This window comes from Mytilus galloprovincialis, chromosome 10, assembly GCF_965363235.1.
Source record: "Mytilus galloprovincialis chromosome 10, xbMytGall1.hap1.1, whole genome shotgun sequence".
Classification (NCBI taxonomy): Eukaryota; Metazoa; Mollusca; class Bivalvia; order Mytilida; family Mytilidae; genus Mytilus; species Mytilus galloprovincialis.
Window position 1 is genome coordinate 70,687,510 of NC_134847.1, and position 25,772 is coordinate 70,713,281.

The 25,772-nt window shown below is 31.7% G+C and overlaps 1 protein-coding gene across 4 annotated transcripts in view; it reads left to right on the forward strand.

The window, feature by feature from the left end:
- Nucleotides 1-658: 658 nt before the first annotated feature.
- LOC143048275 (uncharacterized) overlaps nucleotides 659-25,772 on the forward strand; it is a 34,701-nt gene continuing 9,587 nt past the window's right edge. For 2 of the 4 annotated variants that reach the window (XM_076221862.1, XM_076221864.1), the window contains exons 1-9: nucleotides 690-792; nucleotides 3,040-3,212; nucleotides 4,475-4,587; nucleotides 7,964-8,104; nucleotides 10,353-10,597; nucleotides 12,986-13,064; nucleotides 18,792-18,965; nucleotides 19,625-19,698; nucleotides 23,355-23,537. In XM_076221862.1, coding sequence (XP_076077977.1) covers nucleotides 3,068-3,212; nucleotides 4,475-4,587; nucleotides 7,964-8,104; nucleotides 10,353-10,597; nucleotides 12,986-13,064; nucleotides 18,792-18,965; nucleotides 19,625-19,698; nucleotides 23,355-23,537 — 1,154 coding nt within the window. In that variant the 5' untranslated portion in view covers nucleotides 690-792; nucleotides 3,040-3,067. Of the gene's footprint in view, nucleotides 793-3,039; nucleotides 3,213-4,474; nucleotides 4,588-7,963; nucleotides 8,105-10,352; nucleotides 10,598-12,985; nucleotides 13,065-18,791; nucleotides 18,966-19,624; nucleotides 19,699-23,354; nucleotides 23,538-25,772 lie in introns of all 4 variants that reach the window. The other 2 variants (XM_076221863.1, XM_076221865.1) reach the window with 2 other exon arrangements.

A 25,772-nucleotide genomic window follows, 5' to 3' on the forward strand; every position in this document is an offset into this window, starting at 1 on the left:
ATGTTTATTCCCCACCTACGATAGTAGAGGGGCATTATGTTTTCTGGTCTGTGCGTCCGTTCGTTCGTTCGTCCGTCTGTCCTTCCGTCCGTTCGTCCCGCTTCAGGTCAAAGTTTTTGGTCAAGGTAGTTTTTTGATGAAGTTGAAGTCCAATCAACTTGAAACTCAGTACACATGTGCCCTATGCTAATACCAAATTAGTGTTTTGACCCCAATTTCACGGTTCAATGAACATAGAAAATGATAGTGCAAATTTCAGGTTAAAGTTTTTGGTCAAGGTAGTTTTTGATGAAGTTGAAGTCCAATCAACTTGAAACTTAGTATACATGTTCCCTGTGATATGATCTGTCTAATTTAAATGCCAAATTAGAGTTTTTATCCATATTTCACGGTCCACTAAACACAGAAAATGATAGTGCGAGTGGGGCATCCTTGTACTATGGACACATTCTTGTTTTAATTCTAAAATTTTACTTTATAAATAATAACACTTTTATATAAAAGATTCATCAAGTTATATCTCTACCTAATTGTATAAATTGATTGAGAAAGTAATCATAAAAAGACTTTTATGTTAAAAATATTAACTTATTTTTAGTGTTCTTTACTGATATATTTATAGATTTACTTTACATATCCGTTTCATAACGAAACTTAACTGAATTACACAATTCACGTGTTTTACAATCATTACTAATCATGCTTCTTTTTCATCTGGTAAGCCCTTCTGCGTTAGTGATATTAATTCACGTATTTTACAATCATTACTTATCATGCTTCTTTGTTTATCTGGTAAGTGCTTTATTTTTAATATTATATAAGAGAGAGTAAAATTGTTTAAACATTAATAATTTCATTGTATAAAAATAAAGTATATGCCAACAATTCACATAATTAACAGCGCCTTGTTATGTTGCATAGCCTGGCCGGTTTCGGTCCAATAGGGACCTTCATCAGAGGCATTTTGGTGGATTAATGTTTGCACCCTATTTATATAGATATGGTTACCACACGAATGATCCATTTAGAGCTAATGTGTTTAGAGACCTCTTATGTCCGTACACCATTCCTATATTGCCTAATAATTTCATTGTAATTTAAGTATTCCTCTCATTTTACAGTAGACTTTAGGGATTTAATACCAATTTCTATACAGTGAACAATCTAGCAAAATTATTATAATTTACTCTTTGCACGTTCAAAAAGCAAGCGTTATTCTCATTATAACTTTTAGATCTTGCACAGATTAAAATCTCAGGACAATTTCTTGTCTGAAATGAACAAAATTGTTTCCATAAAATGAATAATTGTCTGAAGCTTCTTGTTATAATTTAGAAATATTTATGATTTATACTTGTAAGAACATCACGGTTCTGCATATGGGTATATAGAAAAAAATTGACTGTATTTCAATATAGTCATAACTTTTTTTTTCATTATTACTATAAAAAAAATAATAATGTATAACAAAAAAAGGTTTAACAGCAAAAAATACGATTTGACTAAATTAAAAAAAATATGATTTTATATGAAAGATAATTGGGAATTTCCGAGCCGTGAAACATGTTTGACCTGAATTTAACATTTTGTATTCCGGAAAATGTTTGACTAATACAAGACAGTTTAAATCAGTGATACAAGGTCAAGTTTAAGTTTGTATGGTTGTGGTTTAACCAAGTTAGACAATTATTTAAAACAGTATGCATTTATATATGACAGTTAAAAAGCACCTGATGAGGATGCATGCTAAAATGACAATTTAGATCTGTTTCGGCTAAAAAAACTATTTTATGATCTTTTTTATTTTGAAATAAAACTGTTTACTGTTTAATGCTGCATAGAACGTTCACCCCCCCTTTCCGTTTTATGAAAAGAAGGCGATTGTGTCATATCAGGTAACCGATTATTGGAGGACACTTTGTTACCCCTAGTTAAGTTTGTTGCTTCAGGGAAACAATTTTAGAACATATCCATCTCCTTGACCAATGAATAATCAGTATTTCCAACTTCTTTTCATAGTACATGGCTGTGAAGTGTTCATGCAAATTTTTGTTTGAGGAATAGACGTATCACATTCTTGTTTTCCTTTGTGGCTTTATACAGCTTAACCATGGACATATACCTAGAAGAATGTTGAAAAGAACAATTAAAGCAACTTAAGTCTGATATGAAATGAATTCAAAGTCACCTATTGTTTTGATTCAATGTGTGCATCTTTATCTGATCTATATACTTTTCTTTGCAAAAGTTTACTGTGTTAGTCGATACTGCATCATTTCATATAAGTCATTAGTTATACCATATGTAAGTTTAAAGATTGTATTTTAACAAATAATATTTATATAAATATAATTATTTCTGTGACTGTATCTTACATTAATTTGTAGGATCCTTTACTATAGCATGTATAGATAATTTAGCTGATCTGTAAAAGTAACATCTTCATGCCTTATATATCATGTACTGTAGTACGACGCTAGATTAAAACTGACGTGGAAAGGTAACACCCGGCCACCGAAAGCTTCATTTTTAAGAAGCCCAGGTGGTCGTGTGGTCTAGCGCCCCGGTTACAGTGCAGGCGATTTGGTGTCACGATATCTCAGTAGCATGGGTTCGAATCCCGGCGAGGGAAGAACAAAAAATTTGCGAAAGCAAATTACAAATCTTACATTGTTGGGTTGATGTTTAGACGAGTTGTATATACATAATGTACACAGCCATGTATCACCATCACTGCTGGTGATCCGATGGATAAATCTGTTGTAGAGTTGGCTCAGACGTACTTATATATATAGATATATATATATCTATATATATATAGCTTTGATCATTGTTGAAAGTCGTACTGTGACATATATTTGTTAATTTCTGTATCATTTGGTCTCTTGAAGAGAGCTGTCTTATTGGCAATCATACCACATCTTCCCTTTTATGTTTAATTTCTACACAGATGTTATGTATTCTTTGAGAAGTAGTTCAGTTGATGTGTATATATTGTGTTTTATTATAACTCTAAAACATTCCATTTTTTTAATTCAGTGACATGAACATTTCCTGATTATATGCAATGTCATTTGAAGTACAACCACGTGTGCTAAGGCGCCAAAGACGCGCAGCTAGTGAACACGAATATAAATCAAGACAGGGTCGTCCCTCGCGTCCACTCTCCTACATTCCGATGAAGGTCTTTAATTCGCCAGACGCATCTTCGTGTAAGTATTATTATAGAATTATTGGAGATGACATCAATACAAATGACGCAATAAAATTACTGATAATCCTCATGAGTATAATGAATGAAAAGAAAGCAAACTTTTGAAGGCAATTTCTGTTTCTTTTTGCAGCATGTACAGCAATCGGCAAACATTGGTAGATTCCGCTACCAAACATCGGTTATATCAAAAGGCCTATCGAGAATTACTAAATGTGTTTACAACTGTTGCAGAGGTACCAGCTTTGTTCAAATGCTTGTTAGTTACAAAAATGGCTACGTTCAGAGTATATAAGTGTACTGTGCGTATTGTTGTGTGTTTGTTTATTCTACATTGGCTAGAGGTATAGGGAGGGTTGAGATCCCACTTAACATGCATTTAAACTCAGCAGCATGTGTGGGCCTGTCCCAAAACAGGAGCCTATGCCTTTGTCAAGTTATATGTTTTTTAATGATAGTTCATTTATTTGTTTTGTTTTGGAGTTAAGTGTAACGCCCATTTTCACTGAATTAGTACACATTTGGGGAGAAAGGGGGGGGGGGGGCAAGATGAAGCCGGCCTCCGGTGCTGGATTTTCTCGCTGTGTTGAAGACCCATTGTGGTCTTCGGTTGTTTTCTTTCCTTTTGTCGAATTGTTGTCTCTATGTCACATTCTCTATTTCCGTTCTAAATTTTTAATTACATTTTTGCAGCTCTTTCCATGTAGCAGACGAATGCAACACGATTTGCGGAGAGACATTTTATGTGCAGAAATTTTGTGTGTGCAAGTGTGTAACCACTGTTTGGATTTAGATGAAAAATCAATATAAATTTGATTGCAAACATGATACTGTTAAAATAAATTATCTAACTTTAGATTGATATGTTCCGGTTTCATGATACAATTAACTAATATTTAAATCCACAAAGTACATGAGCAAGACGACGAATGCCATACGTGGAGCATGTTCTGCGAACCCTTCCAGGGCACCTGAGTCGATCCTTATGATTTGGTGTTCGTGTTACTCAGTCTTTGTGTTTCTACATCGTGTTTTGTAGACTACTTATTGATTTTCTATATATTTGTTTTTTTTTACATGGTGTTATAAGCATCTACATCTTTTGAGTGTGAAAATGAATTTGGTATCTGCTGCCTCTCTGTCATTACAATCAAGGGATTTTGAAATTATTCAGGCGACAAAAAGGCCAACAACTCATTATCATCAATATTTTCATGCGAGTGTCTATGTAATACCTTATATAATCGTTATTATTTTGTTTAGCTGTCACAAATTTAAACGAACCATATCCTGGTAGACGTCAAAGTGCCTCCTCAATGCAGTCATTAGCCATAGAAATGATAGAGCCGAATCTGGACGATTCATTCCATAAAGAGGTAAAATAAGGTGGGATTAAGAAGTTGGTCTAGACATAAGTGTAACCTCATTTTGAAGAAATTAATTATTAATAATACAGAAGCGTCTTCACATTATAGAACTAAATAATTGAAGCTACTGTTATACAAATGTTAAATTAAAATTTGGCTGTAAGTAAGTTAGTAATTTAGTTGTCTTTATTTAAAATCGTATTCACATATATATGTAGGACTCTAAAGTGCGATGGGGACGCTAAAGTACGATGGTCACGCTAAAGTGCGATGGTCTACGCTAAAGTGCAATGCTTCCATACGCTAAAGTGCGATGGTTCGCGAAAGGTTAGACGTCCGAAACGTAGTTGGATTATGACGTTAACAGTCGTACAAACAAACCAAAAATGAACATGCCAGAAGATAGATTAGGAATATTTGATGAACAACTTTTACACCAAATGTTCAAGATTTACTAGTAATTGATTTAAACTTAACCGTTCTTTGTCGGATGAAGCACATTGTTTATTTTTATCGTGCTGGAAGAGGGACTTGTATCTAACAGTCGAAAATTTTACTATATGAATATAGAATAGTATACGCATACTTATCCTGCTCAAGTTCTATTTGAAGCAAACGGAAACATTTGAATCATTGTTTACGTGGCAGTTTACTTTGCGATCCTGTCGACTTTAATGAAAGTAACGTCGGTAAAATATAGAAACATGTTGGCATGCGTGAATTATAAATTATCTGCTCTAAAACATTAGTATGTTCTGTAATTTGTAGGAAAATAAAACATGTATTTGCACTCGCTATGAAAAAGGAGAAAGCTCGGCGAACATTGCCTTTCTCTCGCATTCAAATTAAATTTTATACTTATAAATGTTGCATATTCCGACAATCTGAGACTACTAGTAGTCTCAGCGACAATGAACGAATTTGTATTTGTTATTTACAATGACGACTGTATCATATGGGAGGTTGTAACATGAGTGTGAACGACAATCTACACCAATTATCCAAATATGCAATAAGCTCCGAATTGTTAAAAAATCATTTTACATGAAATATAATATTTTGCGACAAATAAATTACCCTTTTAGAAACTATAACGTGGCCGGTCTTCTAAATTTAGAAACAATTATTTAAGCCTGCCGGTAAATTATAAGGCATATATCACATATGTTAGTTATACGTTAGCATATTAGCTGAGACTACTATACTACTGTTATAGTAGTCTCAGCATATTAGCTTTTGCAAAAATACTATTTTTTAACCTCGATGTTTTAATCCCTCGAATCTTACCCTTTTGGTCCATTGCACTTTAGCGTGATTTACCATCGTACTTTAGCGAACAAACAACCATCGCACTTTAGCGTGAGACACCATCGTACTTTAGCGTAGACCATCGCACTTTAGTGTGACCATCGCACTTTAGAGTACCATCGCACTTTAGAGTCCTACATATATACACATGTATGCTTTCAACATAGAACATGAATAATGAAATTTGAGACACTAAATATCCTTTAGTAAAATAGCCTACGCACAGCTATGGGGCTCTTTTCAAAAGAATGATCTTAACTTATACGGAATGTTTATGAATGACGAGTATTATGTTTCGTTATATTTTTGGTGAAATGAGTCGCAGATGTGTAGCTGACTAGATAGATTTTAATGTGCCATGATAGAACAGGGATTGGGTATGATGCTATCATTCAAATAAATCATGACGGTTCAAATTAATAAATATCTATAAAGCATAGGTATAAGAAGATGTGGCATTAGTGCCAATGAGACAAAACTCCTTTCAAGTCGCAATTAAAAGTAAACCATTATAGGTCAATGTAGGCCGTCAACACGGAGCCTTGGCTCACACCGAACAGCAAGCTATAAGGTTGCATTTCTGTAAATATTGACAATGCAATTTCCCATAGGAACTCTTTTTACGGCTAAAACTGTACCACTTTTACTATGAAGTTTTGAAAAAAATCTTATTCTAGAATTGAAAGTTCATATGCACCACAATTTTTTTCAAAGATCAAAATATAGGGCTGTGCGGCATATTTTCAACGTTTATATGCCCTGAACTTCTCAGAGTTTAAACTTAAACTAATTTTCTTAACTACCCCTACCTCGAATGAAAGGTTACCACAGATTTCAATGTAAACAATATGCACGTGTTTATTTACTGGTAACATTCCCAAGTTCTGTCTCTGCGATATGGAACACAGAGAGCATAACTGGGAACCAGTATGTAAACAAAATTAATTTTCTATGAATATTCAATTACTCCCCAAAAGAGGCGTGTTTTAAGAAACATCTGTATTTACAAAGTGCAACCTATAAGGGCCCCAAACATAACCAGTGAAAAACCATTCAAACTGGAAAACGAACGGTCTTATCTATATAAAAACGAGAAACGAGAAACATTTATGAACCACATCAATAAACGACAACCAGTGAGCATTATCTATTCCATATAAGTGACGTTTCTATATGATACACCTAACTCTGAATAGTCAAAGTTATAATTGAGACTACAAAAGAGGTCTTTACCGATTAATTGAAAAGTCTAAGGCTTCTTTTCACTGGAAACGTCTTATTATTGAATTTTTAATTTCTTGAATAAAATCACGAGTTACTGAAGTTGAAAAAAAATCTTCTTAACCTTCAGAACCATCCAATTCCACGTGTTTCAATGTTGTGAATATAACACCTGTCCAGTAATTTTTGGGGACCTTTATAGCTTGCTGTTCGATATGAGACAAGACTCCGTGTTGAAGACCGTACTTTGACCTATAATGGTTTACTTTCATAAATTTTGATTTGAATGGAGAGTTGTCTTATTGGCACTCATACCACATATTCTTATATCTATACTATGTCATATTGTTGCCAATGAGACAACTATCCATCAAAGACCAAATGACGTAGATGTTAGCAAATATAGGTCACCGTCCGGCATTTAAAATTTAACAATTCATGTTGCATATCAAGTTAAAGGAGGCACTTATATAAAAAAAATATGAAACAATTCCACATAGTAAATCAGGGCCTGATTTATGTGCAAAACAACAAACGAAAATCAAATATGATATTCAGCAACTAAGTTCAACCACTGAATCAATTTCAGGCCTGGTGGGAAAAGAAACATACATGATCTAGTAGGGTTGAACATGTTTCGGGCGTACAACCCTTCACTTAACCTGGAACAGTGGGGCAACAGTACAACACAAGAACACAGTATCAAAATCAGTTGAAAAGGGCTTGACTCATTAGATTGATACAAAGCATAAAAACAACTACCAAACACTTAAGACACAAAGTATCAATCTGAGAGTACTAGTAGTAACAAAAAAATAGACTTTAATTCAAAGATAGTTTACTAATTACATTATAGGTAGCAGAGAAGACCCAGATGTATTTTGTAGGTAAAAAGGAAGCAGAGATCGAAGTTCGGATTGACAGAATTGTTAAAAAAGCTGGAAGCAAAGACAAAGCCCTGTTGTATGTTGTTTCAAAAATCGACGATGAAAATGAGGTATTGGTAATCATAATGTTACGTAACGTAAATTTTAGTGTTTTTAAATTTTTAAATTGTAACACAGTGATGACTGCTGTACTCATATTTTGACTATTTTATTTATTATGTCTGTTTTGTTCACGCATCGTTGTAAATATAACGGAATTTGATGAGACTGTGGTACAAGTGAGAGGTTTAGCGCTATCAAACCAGGTTCAATCCACCATTTTCTACATTTGAAAATGCCTGTACCAAGTCAGGAATATGACAGTTATTGTCCATTCGTTTTATTATTTGATTTTGCCATGTGATTAGAGACTTTCCGATTGAATTTTCCTCGGAGTTCAGTATTTTTTTTATTTACCTTATTTCAATCACAAAACGCGTCTAGCATATTACAATATACTCATAGTATCTTTGATGAGTTGATGTAACACACATCGTATTTATACAACCTCATCAATTCGTAATTTCGTAGAATTAATTCATTAATCAATTTTTGCACTGTATTTTCTTTGTGCGTTGCACTTCACAGTGTTGACGTACAGTTCTGATAATGATGTTATAAGCAAACGTGCAACAACGCTTAATTTCATGATTAACAAATAAGGTGCTCTTAAAAGTAAAATCACAAAAAAACTGAACTCCGAGGAAAATTAAAACGGAAAGTCCCAAATCAAATGGCAAAATCAAAAGCTCAAACACATCACACGACTGGATAACTATCATATTTCTGACTTGGTACAGCCATTTCTTATGTAGAAAATGTTGGATTGAACCTGGTTTTATATCTAGCTAATCCTCTCAATTGTATGACAGTCGCATCAAATTCCATTATATTGACAGCGATGCGTGAACAAAACAAACAGAGATAAAAGGTAAAAATGTCAAATATACAGCAGATAATATTGCGTTATAATATCAATCACTAAAAAAACAAACATACATGTAACAAAGAAGTACAAAATGAAAAACAAGATTACATAAATTTGCCATAGTCAATAACAAAATGATACCTTCCGATTTGGCAGTATATATTTGAGACTATTATCAACTGATCTAATGTGTTCTCGACTTTTTTGAGGTATGTATTAATTTGACAGCTTTGTTTTAGCTTTTTGTATATACCTTGTTAAACATCTTATTCATATTGTTTATAGAACATATGTTATTATCGTAAGTATCGTACGATTTAACGCATTTTACGAACTCCGTAATGATTTCACTTCTTTCAAATTTATTCGTTGTATAAATGAACAAATTAGACCATACCTTGTTAAATAGATCCAATATCAAATGCCGTTACCTAAGTGATACTATACTATGTAAACAGTGTCTTCTATGAGATGCGCAGTTTAGTTCTGAATGTACTGTGAAAAGCTGATTTAAATCATTCATCGTCCTTCAAACTCCATATCAATTCCTAACAAAGTACTCGTTTCTACTCTTGTATTTAATGTATGTTTACAACTATGTCTGTCGTAAATAAGAAATTAAATCCTGGTATCTATGATGAGTTTATTTGCTACTGTTTGGCTTGTTGTAAAAGAACTATAAATGCAATCTTTCAAGTATCTCCAATCAGTAATATTTTTTTTATATACAAAATTAAGTCACAGTGCGTCCCTCTGTGCTATGCAAACACGAAGAAGGCAGTAAGTGTTCCAATGAAATTTTCTGTAAACTCATCGTGCTTTTTAGATGCGAGACATTTCTTTTACCTTCCAAGGAATAGAATAAGGAAAGTATTGTTCGTGTATTCGTTGCAATTCTGTAAATATAGACAATTCAACTTCCCTAAGGAAATCCTTTTACGGCTAAACTGTGCCACTTTTACATTGAAGTTTAAAAAAAATATATATCCTAAAATGGAAAGCTCATATTCACTACTATTTTTTCAAAGGATAACATTTAGGGCTGTGCTGCATATTTCCACATGTTTTGCCTCGAACTTCTTAGAGTTTAAACTAATACAAAATTCTGAACCCCCCTCCCTTTACCATGGGTCTTTTACAGATTTTAATCTGGCCGCTACTCCTGTGTATTTACTGGTAACATTCCAAAGTTATATCTCTCCGAAATGAAACATAGAGATCATATCTAGGACCGAGTAGTAAAACCAAAACAAAATATCTATGAATATTATAATTTTTATACAATGTATCTCCCCCAAAGAGACGTGTTTTGTGAAACAACTTGCTTACAAAGTACAACCTTAAACCATAATATTGATATTTAAAAACTTTATTATAAATGTTTTCAATAGGTACAAATTTTGGTGAACACCTTATTAAATAGAGGTGCAAACCCATCTGCAAGTAATGCAAATCTGACAACAGCACTCCATTTTGCTGTCGGCAAGAATTTCAGGGGTGTATGTAATAAATTATTAGAACACGGTGCTTATCCCAACGCCCGAGATAGAAATAAGGAAATGCCTTACACTGTCGCATACAAGAAAGAAAACGACACCATTGCTTCAATGTTGATATCGTATATGTCAAATTCAGAGTAAGTATATGAATATTAAATGTTAATTAATCGATTATAGAATTGAACCTTAATGTGAACTAAATATATTCAGTTAATACAATATGCAACAGGTTTTTTTTTATAAATAAAATATATACATTTGTAAAATGAAATGCAAAATATTCAGATTTCGTTTCTTATCTTCATGTAACAGTTACTTTGAAATAAATATATATATATATATATGTAGGACTCTAAAGTGCGATGGGGACGTTGAAATACGATGGTCACGCTAAAGTGCGATGGTCCGCGAAAGTATAAACGTAAGAAACGTTGTTTTGATAATGACGTAAACAGTTCTTTATACAAACCCTAAATGTACATGCTAGTATTACATTTCACTAACAACTTATAAACCATGCAATTTGAAATCAAGTGTTCATGACTTTATTTATTTAGATCTAACAGTGCTTTGTCGGTTGAAACAAATTTGTGTGTTTTTTTTTCTAGGTTGCTTGAAGGAGGACTTGAGTCTGAAGTTTTCTTTATAGATACAAATTACAGTATACGCATAATAATCCTGTAACCTGCTTTTATTGAAAGCGAACGGATACATTTTTACGTTAATTGCAGTTCAGTATTAATTACTTTGCGGTCCCCGCGGTTAAAATAAGTATTGTGGATTTTATGGAAAAAAACCCGTCTGTAAAATAAAGGTACATGATCTCAGGCGTAAATTATAATAGATTGTCCGCTAAATCACTAGTTTGTACATTGTAAGAAAATGAAACATGTAACTGTCCTTGCTACGAAAATGTAGAAAACTTGGACAACATCTCCTTTCTCTCGCATTTGAATTAAAGCTTATGCCATAAATGATATACATTCCGAAAACTATTGTGAACGAATTTTGTATTAGTTACAACGACTGTAAGCTATGCCTGGGGGATGTATTAATTAACATAATTGTTGGGCAGTGTGAACGGTAAGCTACACTAATGATCCAAATATTTGATACGCCTGAATTTTATTTTTTTGGTGACAACCTAAATTACCTTTTAATCAATAAAAACGTGGTCGGTCTTCTAAATTTAAGAACAATCACTAAAGCCTACCGGAAAATTATAAAGCCTATCACATATTTATACTTTGGCTTGCTGGTTTTTACAAAAAGATTTTTTTTTAACATCCAAGTTCTTCACGTTTTTAGCCCTATAATCTTACCCTTTTGGTCCATCGCACTTTTGCGTGATATACCATCGTACTTGAGCATGCAGTCAACCATCGTACTTTAGCTACCTGTTTGAACTAGATTCGATAAAACAAGTCAGAAATTGAGACCAATCGGTTATATACGTTAGGTTTAAAGACATGATGTTAATTTAAAAAAGATCACATTACGATGAACGGATCAAACTCAACGAGTAAGTACTGACCCTGTGATTGTTTATGATGTAAAATGTACCATTGATTAGATAATTCAAAATAAGTGGTGTCATGTCCAATTTTTAAAATAATGAGATAGTACGAATTAGGTGGCAAATTGAGTGTAAAAACGTAGATTTGTAATCTTTTGGTATGAATTATTTTTGGCGACCTAAACAAATTTTAAATCATCATCGTATTTGCCGATTAAAAGTGGCAAACACAAACAGATTGTATTTCTGATTAAATATTATTCTGGAGAGCTATTCTAGTTTTAGCTGGTCTTATTCCAATAGTTATCAAAAGTACCAGGATTATAATTTTATACGCCAGACGCGCGTTTCATCTACATAAGACTCATCAGTGACGCTCAGATCAACCCTCTCCTTATTTGACAAATGCAGATGGGCTTTAACAAATGATATCTCACAAATGCTTGAATATAATTTATGATAGTGTTTTTGGTAAAACATCTTTCGTTCATAAAGTGATGGAAAAACAAAATATCTTTCAACATTTCCTATCTGTCCATTCTTTTGGACGGAATCTGAACTGAATATGCCTTTTGTATGAGTTAGGTAACAAAGAATAGTATGCTTTTCATATTATTATCATATATATAAACAATACAGAATGTTAATGGACATTGCAAAAGTAAAATAAAACCCATCTGAAACGTCTGTTGTCTCTCTTACATAACTTCGAACCATTTCGACCGACGCAAGTGGTAATGTTTAATCCACAAATCAGCCAATGAGAATAATTAGTCACCTATTTGAAAGAAAAAAACCAACACCATTAACTATTCTCAAATTAAAAAAGAAAATAAAAATAAAACTTTAACATTATCAGATAGAGTGTTACCAAAAAATTATGAGTTACTTTATTGTAGGTAATAATGTCGTCACTCGACGTTTTTTTTTAATAAACTCTTTTCTAGTTCATTCACTTTGTTTTTCAAGATTAGAATTTTACACGTCGTTTTGGAAATGTAAATTTTAGGGTTCGACGATTGTATTCATCAGATGGTTCCTATCCGTCAGAATTTAGCTTCCATAACCTTATGAATAAAAATATGCAGGTAATATATTTTGTGTTATAGAAGAATTTTCTTAATGCAACGTCTTTCATAAAGATATATCACTAAAAAGCAACTCATTTTCAATAGCCATATATATTGTTAGGTCATTCGTATATTACTTTTTTGTATTTCTTTTCTTCAAATTAAATTGTACAGTGAGTGTCACATTGTTATTGAATTATCATTGTTCTTATAGACAAAATGATATGAGATTTATTGTTTAAAAGCCTGAACAAAGGTACTTTTTTTAATTATATGTAATTTCCTCCCAATCGATAAGAGTTTAAATATTGTCGTTGAAGACCATACAACAGCAATCACAATTAGATATACAAGACTTAAGATATTTTTAGTTTAACATCCAAACAATTGGATAGCTACTTATCAACACAAATAAACAATAAATAATATAAATAAGTAACCTTTGAAAAAAATCTTTGTTTTTTTATGCTGTTTTTTCCCTTTATCTTTCTTATCTTAAATGCTAGGCAACCGGCCTCTCCTCTCCTCAATTAGCGTGTATTTGGAATAAAAGAAAAAAGAAATGATGCGTTCTTGTATTATCTATTTTTTCATAAAGAATGTTCCTTACGGAAATAAAGTATTATTATTATTATATTCACAAGCTTGTTTTATTAATTTTAAAACAACAAACATGTAGAATCTATAGTTCATTCACAATGGTTCATGTTGTTTCTGTAATTATGCCTCTGCTTTATGCCATTAATTATTATTAATATGCTTTTATATAAAATTAGAAAAAATGTCAGGAATTTCCTTTAAGTTTTTCATTCTAGAGTTATTGAGTTGTGCACACATTATTGCGAAATGCTTTTTATCTTCCATTTCTATATACCATAGGGCAAATCTTTAATACCAGTTTTTTATATAAATTTAATATAAGATATTTTACAAGTTGATATTTTAAATTACTTTATTTTTTTTAGTTCTCAAAGGGGAATTAGCTACGACATATTAAAAAATTCAAATATGATTTTTTTTTATGTTCAATCATTAATTAAAGTGATATAGTGAAAAATGTAATACTAATTCGCTTTAAACAGCAAATTTGTATCAAATTTGTAAAAATAAGCTAAAAATACAAGTACAAACGATGATAAACATACTTTTGAATTTACAATATGAAAGCAAACAGATCAAGAAAAATACAATTGCACGTGGTCGCTATTGCTTATATTTATTTTTATGTTTATATCTGGTTATATGACCGTCAACATTCTTCTGAGGTCATATCGATTGTTAACTAGATGACGTCTAGACAAAAATACATACACTATGTTGATAAATTTGATCGAACTCATGCATTGTTAAGGTGGCTGGGGTGTCTTCCTTCATCTTGGTTTTTAAAGTTGCAGATGACAATTCGTCTAGATCTTTAATGAAATATGCAAATTTTGTCAAACTGTAGTCTGAAAAAAAGTCCAGTGACCCATACCTTTCATTTTATTTAAAAAAAAAGCCTGATAAAAACTACATTTTGACAAATCTACCATACTTTGGATTTTAATTCATCCACCTTAATTGTTTGGTTTTTTATTAGACTTCTTGTAATTTGATTATACATTATAGCATGTTTTAAATATGCGAATTTGGTGCAAATCGGTGAATATAAATTTGATAGCTAATGTCCCTATAATTTATTCCCATTAACAAAATTGTCATCATTAAAAGGGACCATTTTCAAAAATGTATTGTAATTTTCTGTTAGCTTCTTTTTTTTTTATTGGACTTTCATATTTCCAAACATGAGAAAAATTCAATTTAGATAGTAAATTTGAGTTTTGAGCGAATACTTCGGGTAATTGCCGGTTAACTTTATAACCCCTTTATATTTGAGATCCCTATGAGTTTAAAATATTTGGCCAGAGTGTTTCATGATTTCATTGTAAAGTATTGTAACTTTAAGTGTTGTTTTATTTTACAATATTAAGGAATCATATCTAAATGCAATAATGCATAATTGAAGTACATACACAATAATGAAAAAAATGGCTTTTCTTCATAGGAGATTTACTGTAAAGGTAAAATCTACAGATGACTACATTTTTTACCAATTTTATAAAAAGCCATTACATGTCTGTGTTGTCACTGGTGTCAAAAAAGTTAACAAAGGTATCAGGATTATAATTTAGTACGCCAGACGCGCGTTTCGTCTACATAAGACTCACCAGTGATGCTCATATCAAAATATTTATAAAGTCAAACAAGTACAAAGTTGAAGAGCATTGAGGATCCAAAATTCCAAAAAGTTGTGCCAAATACGGCTAAGGAAATCTATGCCTGGAATAAGAAAAACCTTAGTTTTCTAAAAAAAAATGAAAATAAACAGGAAATTTATAAAAATGACTACATTATTGATATTCATGTCAACACCGAAGTGTTGACTACTGGGCTGGTGATACCCTCCAAAAATCCAGGTAATTTTTAAAGGCCGATTTATCCACTTTAACAGCTTATTTTCAGATTTGAATAATGTCATAAGACATCTTTATCAGCATTGCCATTGAATGTAGGAAAAGCAACCAGAAGAACGAAAATCGAGATACCAAAAAAAAAAACACGTTGATGATCGTAACTCCGTCTGTGGATGATCGTAGCTTAGATTTGTTTTAAATATTTTACGATGTGTTTCTCCTTTGAATGAACAACATGATATATTGAAGTTACTGAAAATAAAAAGATTTTAAAACTAATGAAAAATGAGCGTTAAAGAACACCGCACTTCGTCAAATAGAAATGATATAGGGGGAAATAAGCCAACTTTTCTAATAACTGATTTAGTGAACATTCAAAAGGGAATAATTGTATATGAAATGAAAATAAATATCAACCACTTTTGCCATAAAAATTTGGTTTTAATACTTAAATAAATTCATGTATATAAAGAGAATGACCTTTACTTATATAAAATATTGTGATTTTATACCACACACTAAAATATGACATTAACAGTTTGTTCCACTAAAAAAAAGTCTCAATTTTTACAAAATTTGCCATTAATATGAAATGTCCAATACCTTATTATGGGCCGGCACTAAGGCGGTCTATTATAGGATATGGGTTTGATATTGTTCCATGAGTTTCTACGGATCTGCATTATTATTTTCTGCGGTATATGAAAATTAAAGATTTTAGGTAATTGAAATAAACACAATTTTTTTATTTATTAATTTCTATATAAGAAGAAGATGCCAAATATTTATTACATTGTTTAATTATGCACAGAATGCGTGACCCGCATTTTGGGATTTCCCAAACCAGGTTATTTTAATTTAGAAATGTAAACAATTTTAAAAGGTACCATATGTTCTTACAACAACTCGTCGTCGGAACATTGATAATGATTTATTTTGCGTTATTTTCAGCATAGTTATTTTATATTATTTTTTTATTATAATATATACAGTTTTCATCATTTAGAAAAATAATCATAATAATGATATCGTTACTTTCAACGCAAACGATCTCGGGAGTTTTTATAGGTAACATGATTCAGTAACTAAAAGTGGTTTCAAACCTCTCAAAGTTCCACTTGATGTTTGCTAATGCTTTGCAATTTTACTGCAACCAAACAGATTATAATTGAAACATTTTGTCAAGGATTTGTCATTTGTTACGAAGAGAATAATTTGCTATACTGTCTGAAGTTTTCAGATTTGTGGTTGTAGTATGAAGCAGTTTTTAGTCTGTCGTTTACTCAATGAAAATATGAAGGATATGGAGTAAATGTACCCGAGACCATATTAATATCAATACATGGTAAAACTAAAATATGGAACATTTTTATTGTTGTTCTTCGTCTTCAAGTAACCACGAGGCATTCAACAATGATCAAAATTTCTCATAACTGGTAGTAAGTTTAAATTTAACCTCCGCATTGGTTTGAACAGAATTCATGGTTAAATATCATACAAAGCTACTTCAACCTTTACTTAGAGGAATAATTTGATATGTGTTGTATATCTTTTGTCAAAAAAAGTTGGGGAAGGAATATAGTGTTTCATCTGTCCATCACGAAGTTAAACTCAATATATCTAGTTTAAACATATTTATTTAAAGTGGATTGGAAAACAAATTATTGCAACTGATAGTAATCCCTTTCCACTTTGCGGGTGCGAGTGCTATTAGCCTACTCTCTTTCGAAATCTACAAGGGACTCTTTTACGCCCAAGAGATATTACTTTCTCTTAACACAGGTCAGCCATTTATCTTCCCCTTCCGACGGACTATCATCGTTTCTCAAGACCACACTCGCAAATGGTGTCAAGCGAGAGCCGAAAATTCAGTCCCTTTTATGTTCTCTCCGAAACGGGGATCGAACCAGGAACCTTTGTGTTAGTAGTCTAATACGCTAACATCTACACCACGGCTCTCCATCTATCTATGGAAGTATAAGTTATAGTTCATGAAATTTGGTTCATAGATGTGTCTTGAATAACCATGGGGTCCAGGTAAAAATAAGGTTATCTTGACCTACATTTTACATATAAGTGACTGATTAGAGTTTGCGGTATAGTCCATATCTGAGATACAACTCGTGGAGAAATAATATTTTGTCAGTAGATGCGTCTGTAATAGTCACAATCGAGGGTCCTAAACAATATGTCATCTTGACACAAAATTCATTGATGAGTATATTAGGTGAAAGGCTTCGTTTAGGTCCATATCTGCGATGGGGAATACAAATATTTTGTCAGTTGATGCAACTTTGATAGTCACGAATTTCAAAATCAAGTCTTGAAAATGAATTAGATGATGTTCCATTTCATCAACTACACTTAAAAGATATTCAATTTCATCAACTGCACAATTAAGTTATATTTTATAGCATTATCATAACTAATTGAATTGGACCAGTTCTGACAATTGAAGATTAAAGTCAACCCAATTTGTTTATATAATATTTTTTTCACTTTTTTTTTACACTAAAAACCTCCATATTTCCGGCCCAAAAACTTTTTTTTTTAGATATATGAAACCCTAGTGATCGTACCTGATTATTATCACAATGTTAGCTGATAGTTATTAAAAGTACCAGGATTATAATTTTATACGCCAGACGCGCGTTTCGTCTACATAAGACTCATCAGTGACGCTCAGATCCAAATAAATAAAAAGCCAAACAAATACAAAGTTGAAGAGCATTGAGGACCCAAAATTCCAAAAAGTTGTGCCAAATACGGCTAAGGTAATCTACTCCTGGGGTAAGAAAATCCTTAGTTTTTCGAAAAATTCAAAGTTTACGTACCATTTTTGCATACCAGTTAGCTATATTTATCAGCTAATTTTTCATTGGAACAGACAGCTACGAATATCTAATGTAAAAGTCACGATCAACCTTGATAAAAACAAAGAAAAATTACGATCATCATTGTGTTTTGTATCTAGATTTTCGTTCTTCTGGTTGCTTTTCTATCATTTTAGAAAAAAAAATCCAATTTTAATGCTTGTTATGCTGTTTCTTGACATAATATAGATCTATGAATAAGCTGTAAAAGTGGAGGAATCGGCTTCATGAAGTTTACCTTAATTTGGGATGATCGTTATTACAGTTACGATCATCATTTTGACACCAGTAATTGTGATTTTCATAGCTGTTGTTTGTCTATCGGTCAATATAATTGCTTTTTGCCTTTGCATTGTGAGTTTTATTTTCGACAAATGAGTTTGAATGTTCCTTTGGTAACGTTTCCCTATCTTTTACAGAAAACTATTTTAGCAGTATTAGATTGTTTGATAGAAGAACAACTTCCAAGTTGTAACATGACAGTATATTATCATATCTTAGAATCAGACGAAGAAGGAAGAACACCTATACAAGATGGCTTCAATAAAGAATCAAAAACGCCTTTACAGATGATAGCAAAAAGTGGTAACAAGGTATCATGTATTATTAAATCATTATGCTAGAATTTAATTTCTGTAGTTTTTGCGCTATTTTCACATTTATTATTCGGTGTGAGAAAAGTATATCTCCTTGCTAGAAAGGATTAAAATCATTAGAGAAACAGTTGAATTTTAACTATTCAAAAAGCTCGGCAAGCCTATCGCTTTAAATACTAAAGTAAACTGTCTCGAGAAAAATATCGTTACACACTTGTTGTAGTGGTGGAGTCTATATGTACCCTATAATATTGATGTTATTATTAGATAATATAAAGTGGTCTGTGATGCATTTACTACTTGCAGGTAGGTGAATTTATTTGCTACGCATTGAAGGAAATGTGTCAGCGAGAGTATGTGTATTTAGATATATGCATGCCCATTTAGATAGGATTCATGACTTGTTTCTTGTCTATAGATGTAACATTTTAAATTTTGGTAGAGAGTATGATAAAAAAGATGTATTATCAAACTAATTAAATGACAACGATCAAATTTACGTGAAAATTTGGAAGGCTTCAAGTCGTGTCTCAAGTTTGGACAATCTGTGCTACAGCACCCAAAATTTAAAAAAAACTACACACTGTTGTTTTTTCAATGCATATCAAAAGGGATATTAAACATTTCATTATTTATTTTAACGTTGATTATTTTAGACGTTAGTTTACCATGATATTGTCAGGTTGCTTATAAGAAGGAAATGGAAGGAATATGCCAGGAAAAGATTTATGTAAGTAGCACTATAATGTTTGCATGATAAACAGACATATAGCGATGATAATCATCAATTTATAAATGACTAAAGTCATAATAGATGTTTTATAACTTAAAAAGTGATCTGTCGTAATAAAATTTTGAGACAGAACTTTTTTCTAAAATTGCTAGATAAGTAAATGAATACGATCGTTTTGCCAAGTGTGATATTAGAAAACATTTCTTATATAAGTATTCACGGTGGGTATGGTTGTCCTGCGAGAGAACGTACTGTGCTGGTGATTCGGTCCTGACGGGTGCTGGTGATCAATGAAAAAATGTAAACAAAGACGAAAATGATGATTTTTGACGTTTTCACTCATAAAAAATGGAAGAAAACAGTTGAGATTTTTCAATTTCGTTTCTTATGGGTTCATATATAAACCATTAAAAAAATGAACCTCTAAACTGTTTCAGTAAGCGTAACACAAAAATGCTCATTTTCAGAAAATCTCGAACTGAAAAAATAAAACAAAAATGCTCATAGAGTCCGCTTTCTATACCGCAATCCACACGACAAAATAATTTTGTGAAAAAACATTGCAATTTATTAAAATTTAGCATTTTTTCAATTTATTCATGTCCTGATACTGTGCTGGTGGGTCCTGTCATTGTGTTGGTGGGTCCTGATACGGTGCTGGTGATTTTGGATAAGAAGTTGGTCATATTTGAAACAAATGTTACAAAATCAATAAAATTAGCCAGATAATTGTTGCCAACAGGATCTATGACTCCTATTTTAGCTCTTGTGCATCCATTTGGCTGTTTAATATGTGTTTTCAAATGATCTGAACTTGTATTACATAATAACATAAAAAGGCAACATCTTTCGTCCAATATCAGATAACAATATATAGTATCTAAAATAAGTTAAAAATTCCACAATACTATATAATTCATTTTATGTGTCAATTTGTTCGAAAAAAGTCGAAAAAAAGAGACTTTTTTTAATGTCATGATTATATGTCGCTTTCTAGATCTATGCTTAGCATTTATTTCAGATGACATAGACTCCTAACCCTGATGACCCTGCTGCCTTTCATAACTTTATCCGTATACATATATTAATAGATAAACAAAAGGCTGCATGCAACACGTATTTTTGTATTTAAAATGATTCGTTGTAACGAGAATATTTGTGGTGAATGGAAACTGTGAGGGTCACAATCTTAAATTGCTTATAAATGTTGCTGGAACCAGTTTCGTTATCTGATCTGAATTTTCTGAAATGTGCAAGGTAGATAGACATTTTGATTTTTTTTACTCGGTAATGAACCATTGTGTTGATCCCATGCTAAACATAACAAAAATCTCTGTACAAAGGTCTGAATTTTCTACAAAAATAGTGATTTTATTTTCACTAAATTCTCTTTTTCTGCTAAATACAATAATGAACTATAAATAATAATGCTTTGCAAGAAGTTTCCCCTTGATATATGTACAAAATTATATCTCTATTATTCATTGCCTGTGCTGTTTTGATACTATTGCAGTTTGCACATTTCGGAATTGACAGGCCACAGGAGGGGGTCATAAACCGTACACGAAAAGATAAAATATTGATATAAGTACTTAATTTGCATCTTTGAACCCCCACCCCGGCTTGTTTTTTTAGGAGCCTGGTGTGTCTAAAAATGGTCGATTACAGACAGCCGAGTACGCATTTTACTTTCCAGGCGTGTTATTGTTGATTGTTAAAGTCCTGAAAACGGACAGATGGAAACAAAAATGTTTGATATATCTGGCTTTAGATTAAGTTTTTTTTTAAATATAAATTAAGGCTACATTTTAATATAATAATTCTATGAATTCACAATATAAAAAAATGCAGAAAAAAAAAATGAATGAAGTGAAATATCTTAGTAAGGAGTCATTACTACAGAGATGGTGTGTTTGACACACAAAACTTAAAAAGCTTAGTGATATTACCAATATTAAAATAAAAGTGTATTTTAGTTGGGTATTTTTTCCATTTACTCATTTTCAATTATAATCAAGGCACATTTTATTTTTATTCATGAAAAATATTTATAAATATATATAGAAAAGAAGGACAAATTGTTCACTTCCTCCCCCGTAATTCTTTATCAAAAATATTTATTTTGAAATAAAAAAGCTAAGAAATCTATATTTTATTAGTGTTCTCTAGGTTATCTCGGCTTAATTCTCTGACATATTCAGCCTGCCCTTTCATAAATAGTGATTTTTTTTAGTGTTCTATCGAACTTTCGAAAAAAAAAAAATACCTGATAACCGTTTAGACAAAAAAAAAATTGTTGGAAAAATCTTACAGCAAGTGATTCTTAATAGCTATAAGATACATTTTTCTTTTACAATACAACTTTTAAATCTTACGGGAAAAGATTCCAAGCTTTCACTGAAACCTCGCTCTAACTTATCTCCATCCCTCCCCCCCCCAAACCACACCAAACAAACAAACCCGCAATACTATTGTCATTCTTATAGTCAGCACTCAATTGTTCACAAACAAATGTGTTTTAAGCTGCTAAAGACATGATTCAAACGCTCAGAAAGTCCTTTGTTCTATATTTTTGCTCTCCATTTTTATGCAAAACCTTTTACATTTTTATTTTATGGGTTATTGTTGAAGGTCGTACGATGACGTATGGTTGTTAACACATACTTCCTTTGGTTTCTTATGGAAATTTGTCCATTGACAACAAACATACCACATCATCTACTTTATATAAGTATTGTATAAATCACAACGTATTTTGGTGATCTTGCAAAATGATCGTAATCCCGAAAATCGTAAACATATTTTCTTATCTTAAAAGTGGGCAAGAAGGGTTCCATTAACAGGCCAATAAATAAGATTACAGTTAGTTTAAAAAAAAAATTAAAAAATAGGGGTATTTTTTCTCTCAGAATAACAGTAAACACATTCACAACAATGTCAATTTCAAGAAAGCAGACAACAGCTAATAAGTCAATAACAGTACAGCATCAATGATCTTGAATATATGCCACTTTTAACTAGAATATAAAAGCACAGAACCAGGACCGTTTTTCTTATCACCAGCACAGCGTCAGGACAATTCCGTTTAACGAACTTGCACGACTTTTGCAATATAATATTGTTGTAATATACTTTGCATGGTACTTATGACACATCAGAGAAAAATTAAGCAACAAAACAGTCGTTTTATTGCCGTTCTGATACAATGTAAACAAACCCACCAGCACAGAATCAGGACCCACCAGCACCCGTCAGGACCAAATCACCAGCAGAGTACGTTCTCTCGCAGGACAACCATACCCACCGTGAGTATTGCAACGAAGTTTAATATTAATATTATACATGTGTAGTGCATACATTTATTTTTGCTGAATAAGAATATACATATTTATTAAATCCGATTAAATGGCCCGTTTCCGAGTAAATACAGATATAAACAATAAGTCATTTAATATAAATTATACAGTAATTTTAAAGATATATTACATTAAATATAAATGATTCAATAGTTATACTCCATACAAGATGGTGTTTGAAAATAAATAAAATAGAATATCTGGTCTCTCTAATACATACAAAATTCAAATTAAAAATAAACTACATCACTACTACATATATATTTAAATGCATTTACTTTTCTTATTCAAAAACAGAGTTAATACTGTCCTACACCTAATTACTCTGCTGGCCTTGACATTCTCTTCAGTGGTGGCTGTTTCTGCACCGGATCCTTCGGTATATGATACATCTTTACAGGTTTTCAGGGCAATCTTTGAAGTTTGGACATGTGTAATGTCACTTGTTACGGTATGCTCCGAAGTGAATCAATTAAGAAAGTAAGATATTATCGTTAATTTAAAAAAAAATCATGATAATGTTTAACACAAATATTTAAGATATTTGTTGTTGTTATTGGTTTTAGTAGGCGGCTTACATATGTAGTAATTGCGCCTTAAATTCATATAACATAAATATTATGTATATATACTGTCAGTCCTTAATTTATTTTTAGTATTACATTTTGGCGAGTAATAACGATATTTATTATCTTTCATAAGTTAATGCATAATCTGAATGCTTTTTTTTTTTTTACAAATGCAATATATTCAATAGTCAATACAAAGCAATGTGTCACATTTTATAAAGACCGAAATTTGTTATAAAACGAAAGATGTAAAATGGATATTCAAACTCTTAAGTCGCAAACATACTCAAAATGTAGTTGCAAAAAGCCACAAACAATATTACACAAAATAAAATATAGAAAACTAAATAAAGGGAACAGTAGTATACCACTGTTTAATAGTCATAAATCGAATAAGCCAAAACAAATCATGATAACATACACTGAACTGCAACAAAAACAAATTCCAACATGCATGGCAACAGACTATTCAATATAAACTGTCGGATACCTGAATTTGTGCAGGATAGTTGAAGGAAAAATGGTAGGTTGAACCTATATTTATGGCTAACCAAACCTCCCACGTATATGGCAATGTTAACAAATACAGCGACAATGACAACATTGCGTGTCAGGAATATAGTACAAAAAACGCATGAAAACTCAAGATATACATTAATAAACAATGTACAGTACAACATGTAAACTACAAAATAATAACGGACACAGCAAAAGCCGAGGGTGATCATCGAATAAGTAAGCAGATGCTGCTCTCCATTTGACCCTTTACATCAATAGCACCTACTACATAGATTTACAGAAAACAAAAATTTCAGAACAATTAAAACTCAGCTCCGATAAAATGAAGTAAAAACATTAGAAATGCACTGCTTGAATAAATAAATCAGAATTCCTTTCAATTCTCTTATATTTTATTTGGCAATCGCCAATGGCAGTCAGCAGGGTTTAAGAACAACAGTTGTTCGACCTGTTAGTCAAAGCGTTTTTTTAAATAAACTTTTTCACTTTTTCGGTCTTTTGGAAAATGTTGTTTGTGCTGTTTTTAGACCCTTCTTCAACGAAATTTGTTTTACATGCACACGTATAAAAATTGCGGTTTTTTTTCAACGCAATCATAGGTTTGAACGTAGTTTTCAATTAAGACTTGTTTATATTTTTTCGTTTGGGCTTGTATCATATTTTCCCTCCGGTTTATATGATCCGTTCATCCTATATTGACTCTTAAAATTTAAGAGTTTATCTGAAATTGAGGGTAAATTATATGGACTTCCAAATACCGTTTCGATCCCTAACATCAGTGAAGAGACATATATTGTCGAAATCTAGATCTGGTGTACAAAAAAAATATTGACACCTTGTGTTTGTGGCATAACATCTTGGACACAAGTTTATTTGGTTTTCTGTTTAGTATTAAATTTATATTAAGATCCATTTTGTTACATCTTGTGATCAATTTTATTTGGCAATCGCCAATGGCAGTCAGCAGGGTTTAAGAACATCAGTTGTTCGACCTGTTAGTCAAATGCGTTTTGTTTAAATGTACTTTTTCACTTTTTTTGTCTTTTGGAAAATGTTGTTTGTGCTGTTTTTAGACCCTTCTACAACGAAATTTGTTTTACATGCACACGTATAAAAATTGCGGTTTTTATCCAACGCAATCATAGGTTTGAACGTAGTTTTCAATTTAGACTTGTATACAGTACTACCTGTGACATTATCTTATTCATGGTGGCCATAAAAATTATGTCCACCATGGTGGCCCTATATGTCCATCATTATACTCCCTGTCGCTTAATTAATACACAAGGTATTAATCAAAAACTAGTCAAGGATAAAGTGAAATCTTGACTGCATTGAAGTGTTAAAATTATATAACTTACAGGTCATGTGTCTCAGGTAAAATATACATGTATGTGTTTGTGAAATTTAATTACTGTGATTATGAATAGAAAAATCAAAAATAAAATGAAATAATATAACTAGTTGAACAAATAGCTGATTTTTTTTTAATTTGACTCATGACTTTTTAATGTTTTGACATTATACATTTTTAATTAAATTAAGTTATTTTTTACATGTACTTTATGGTGTAAGTGAAGAATAAATGAATATCATCTTCTAATATAATGCAAACTTTCCCAATGCC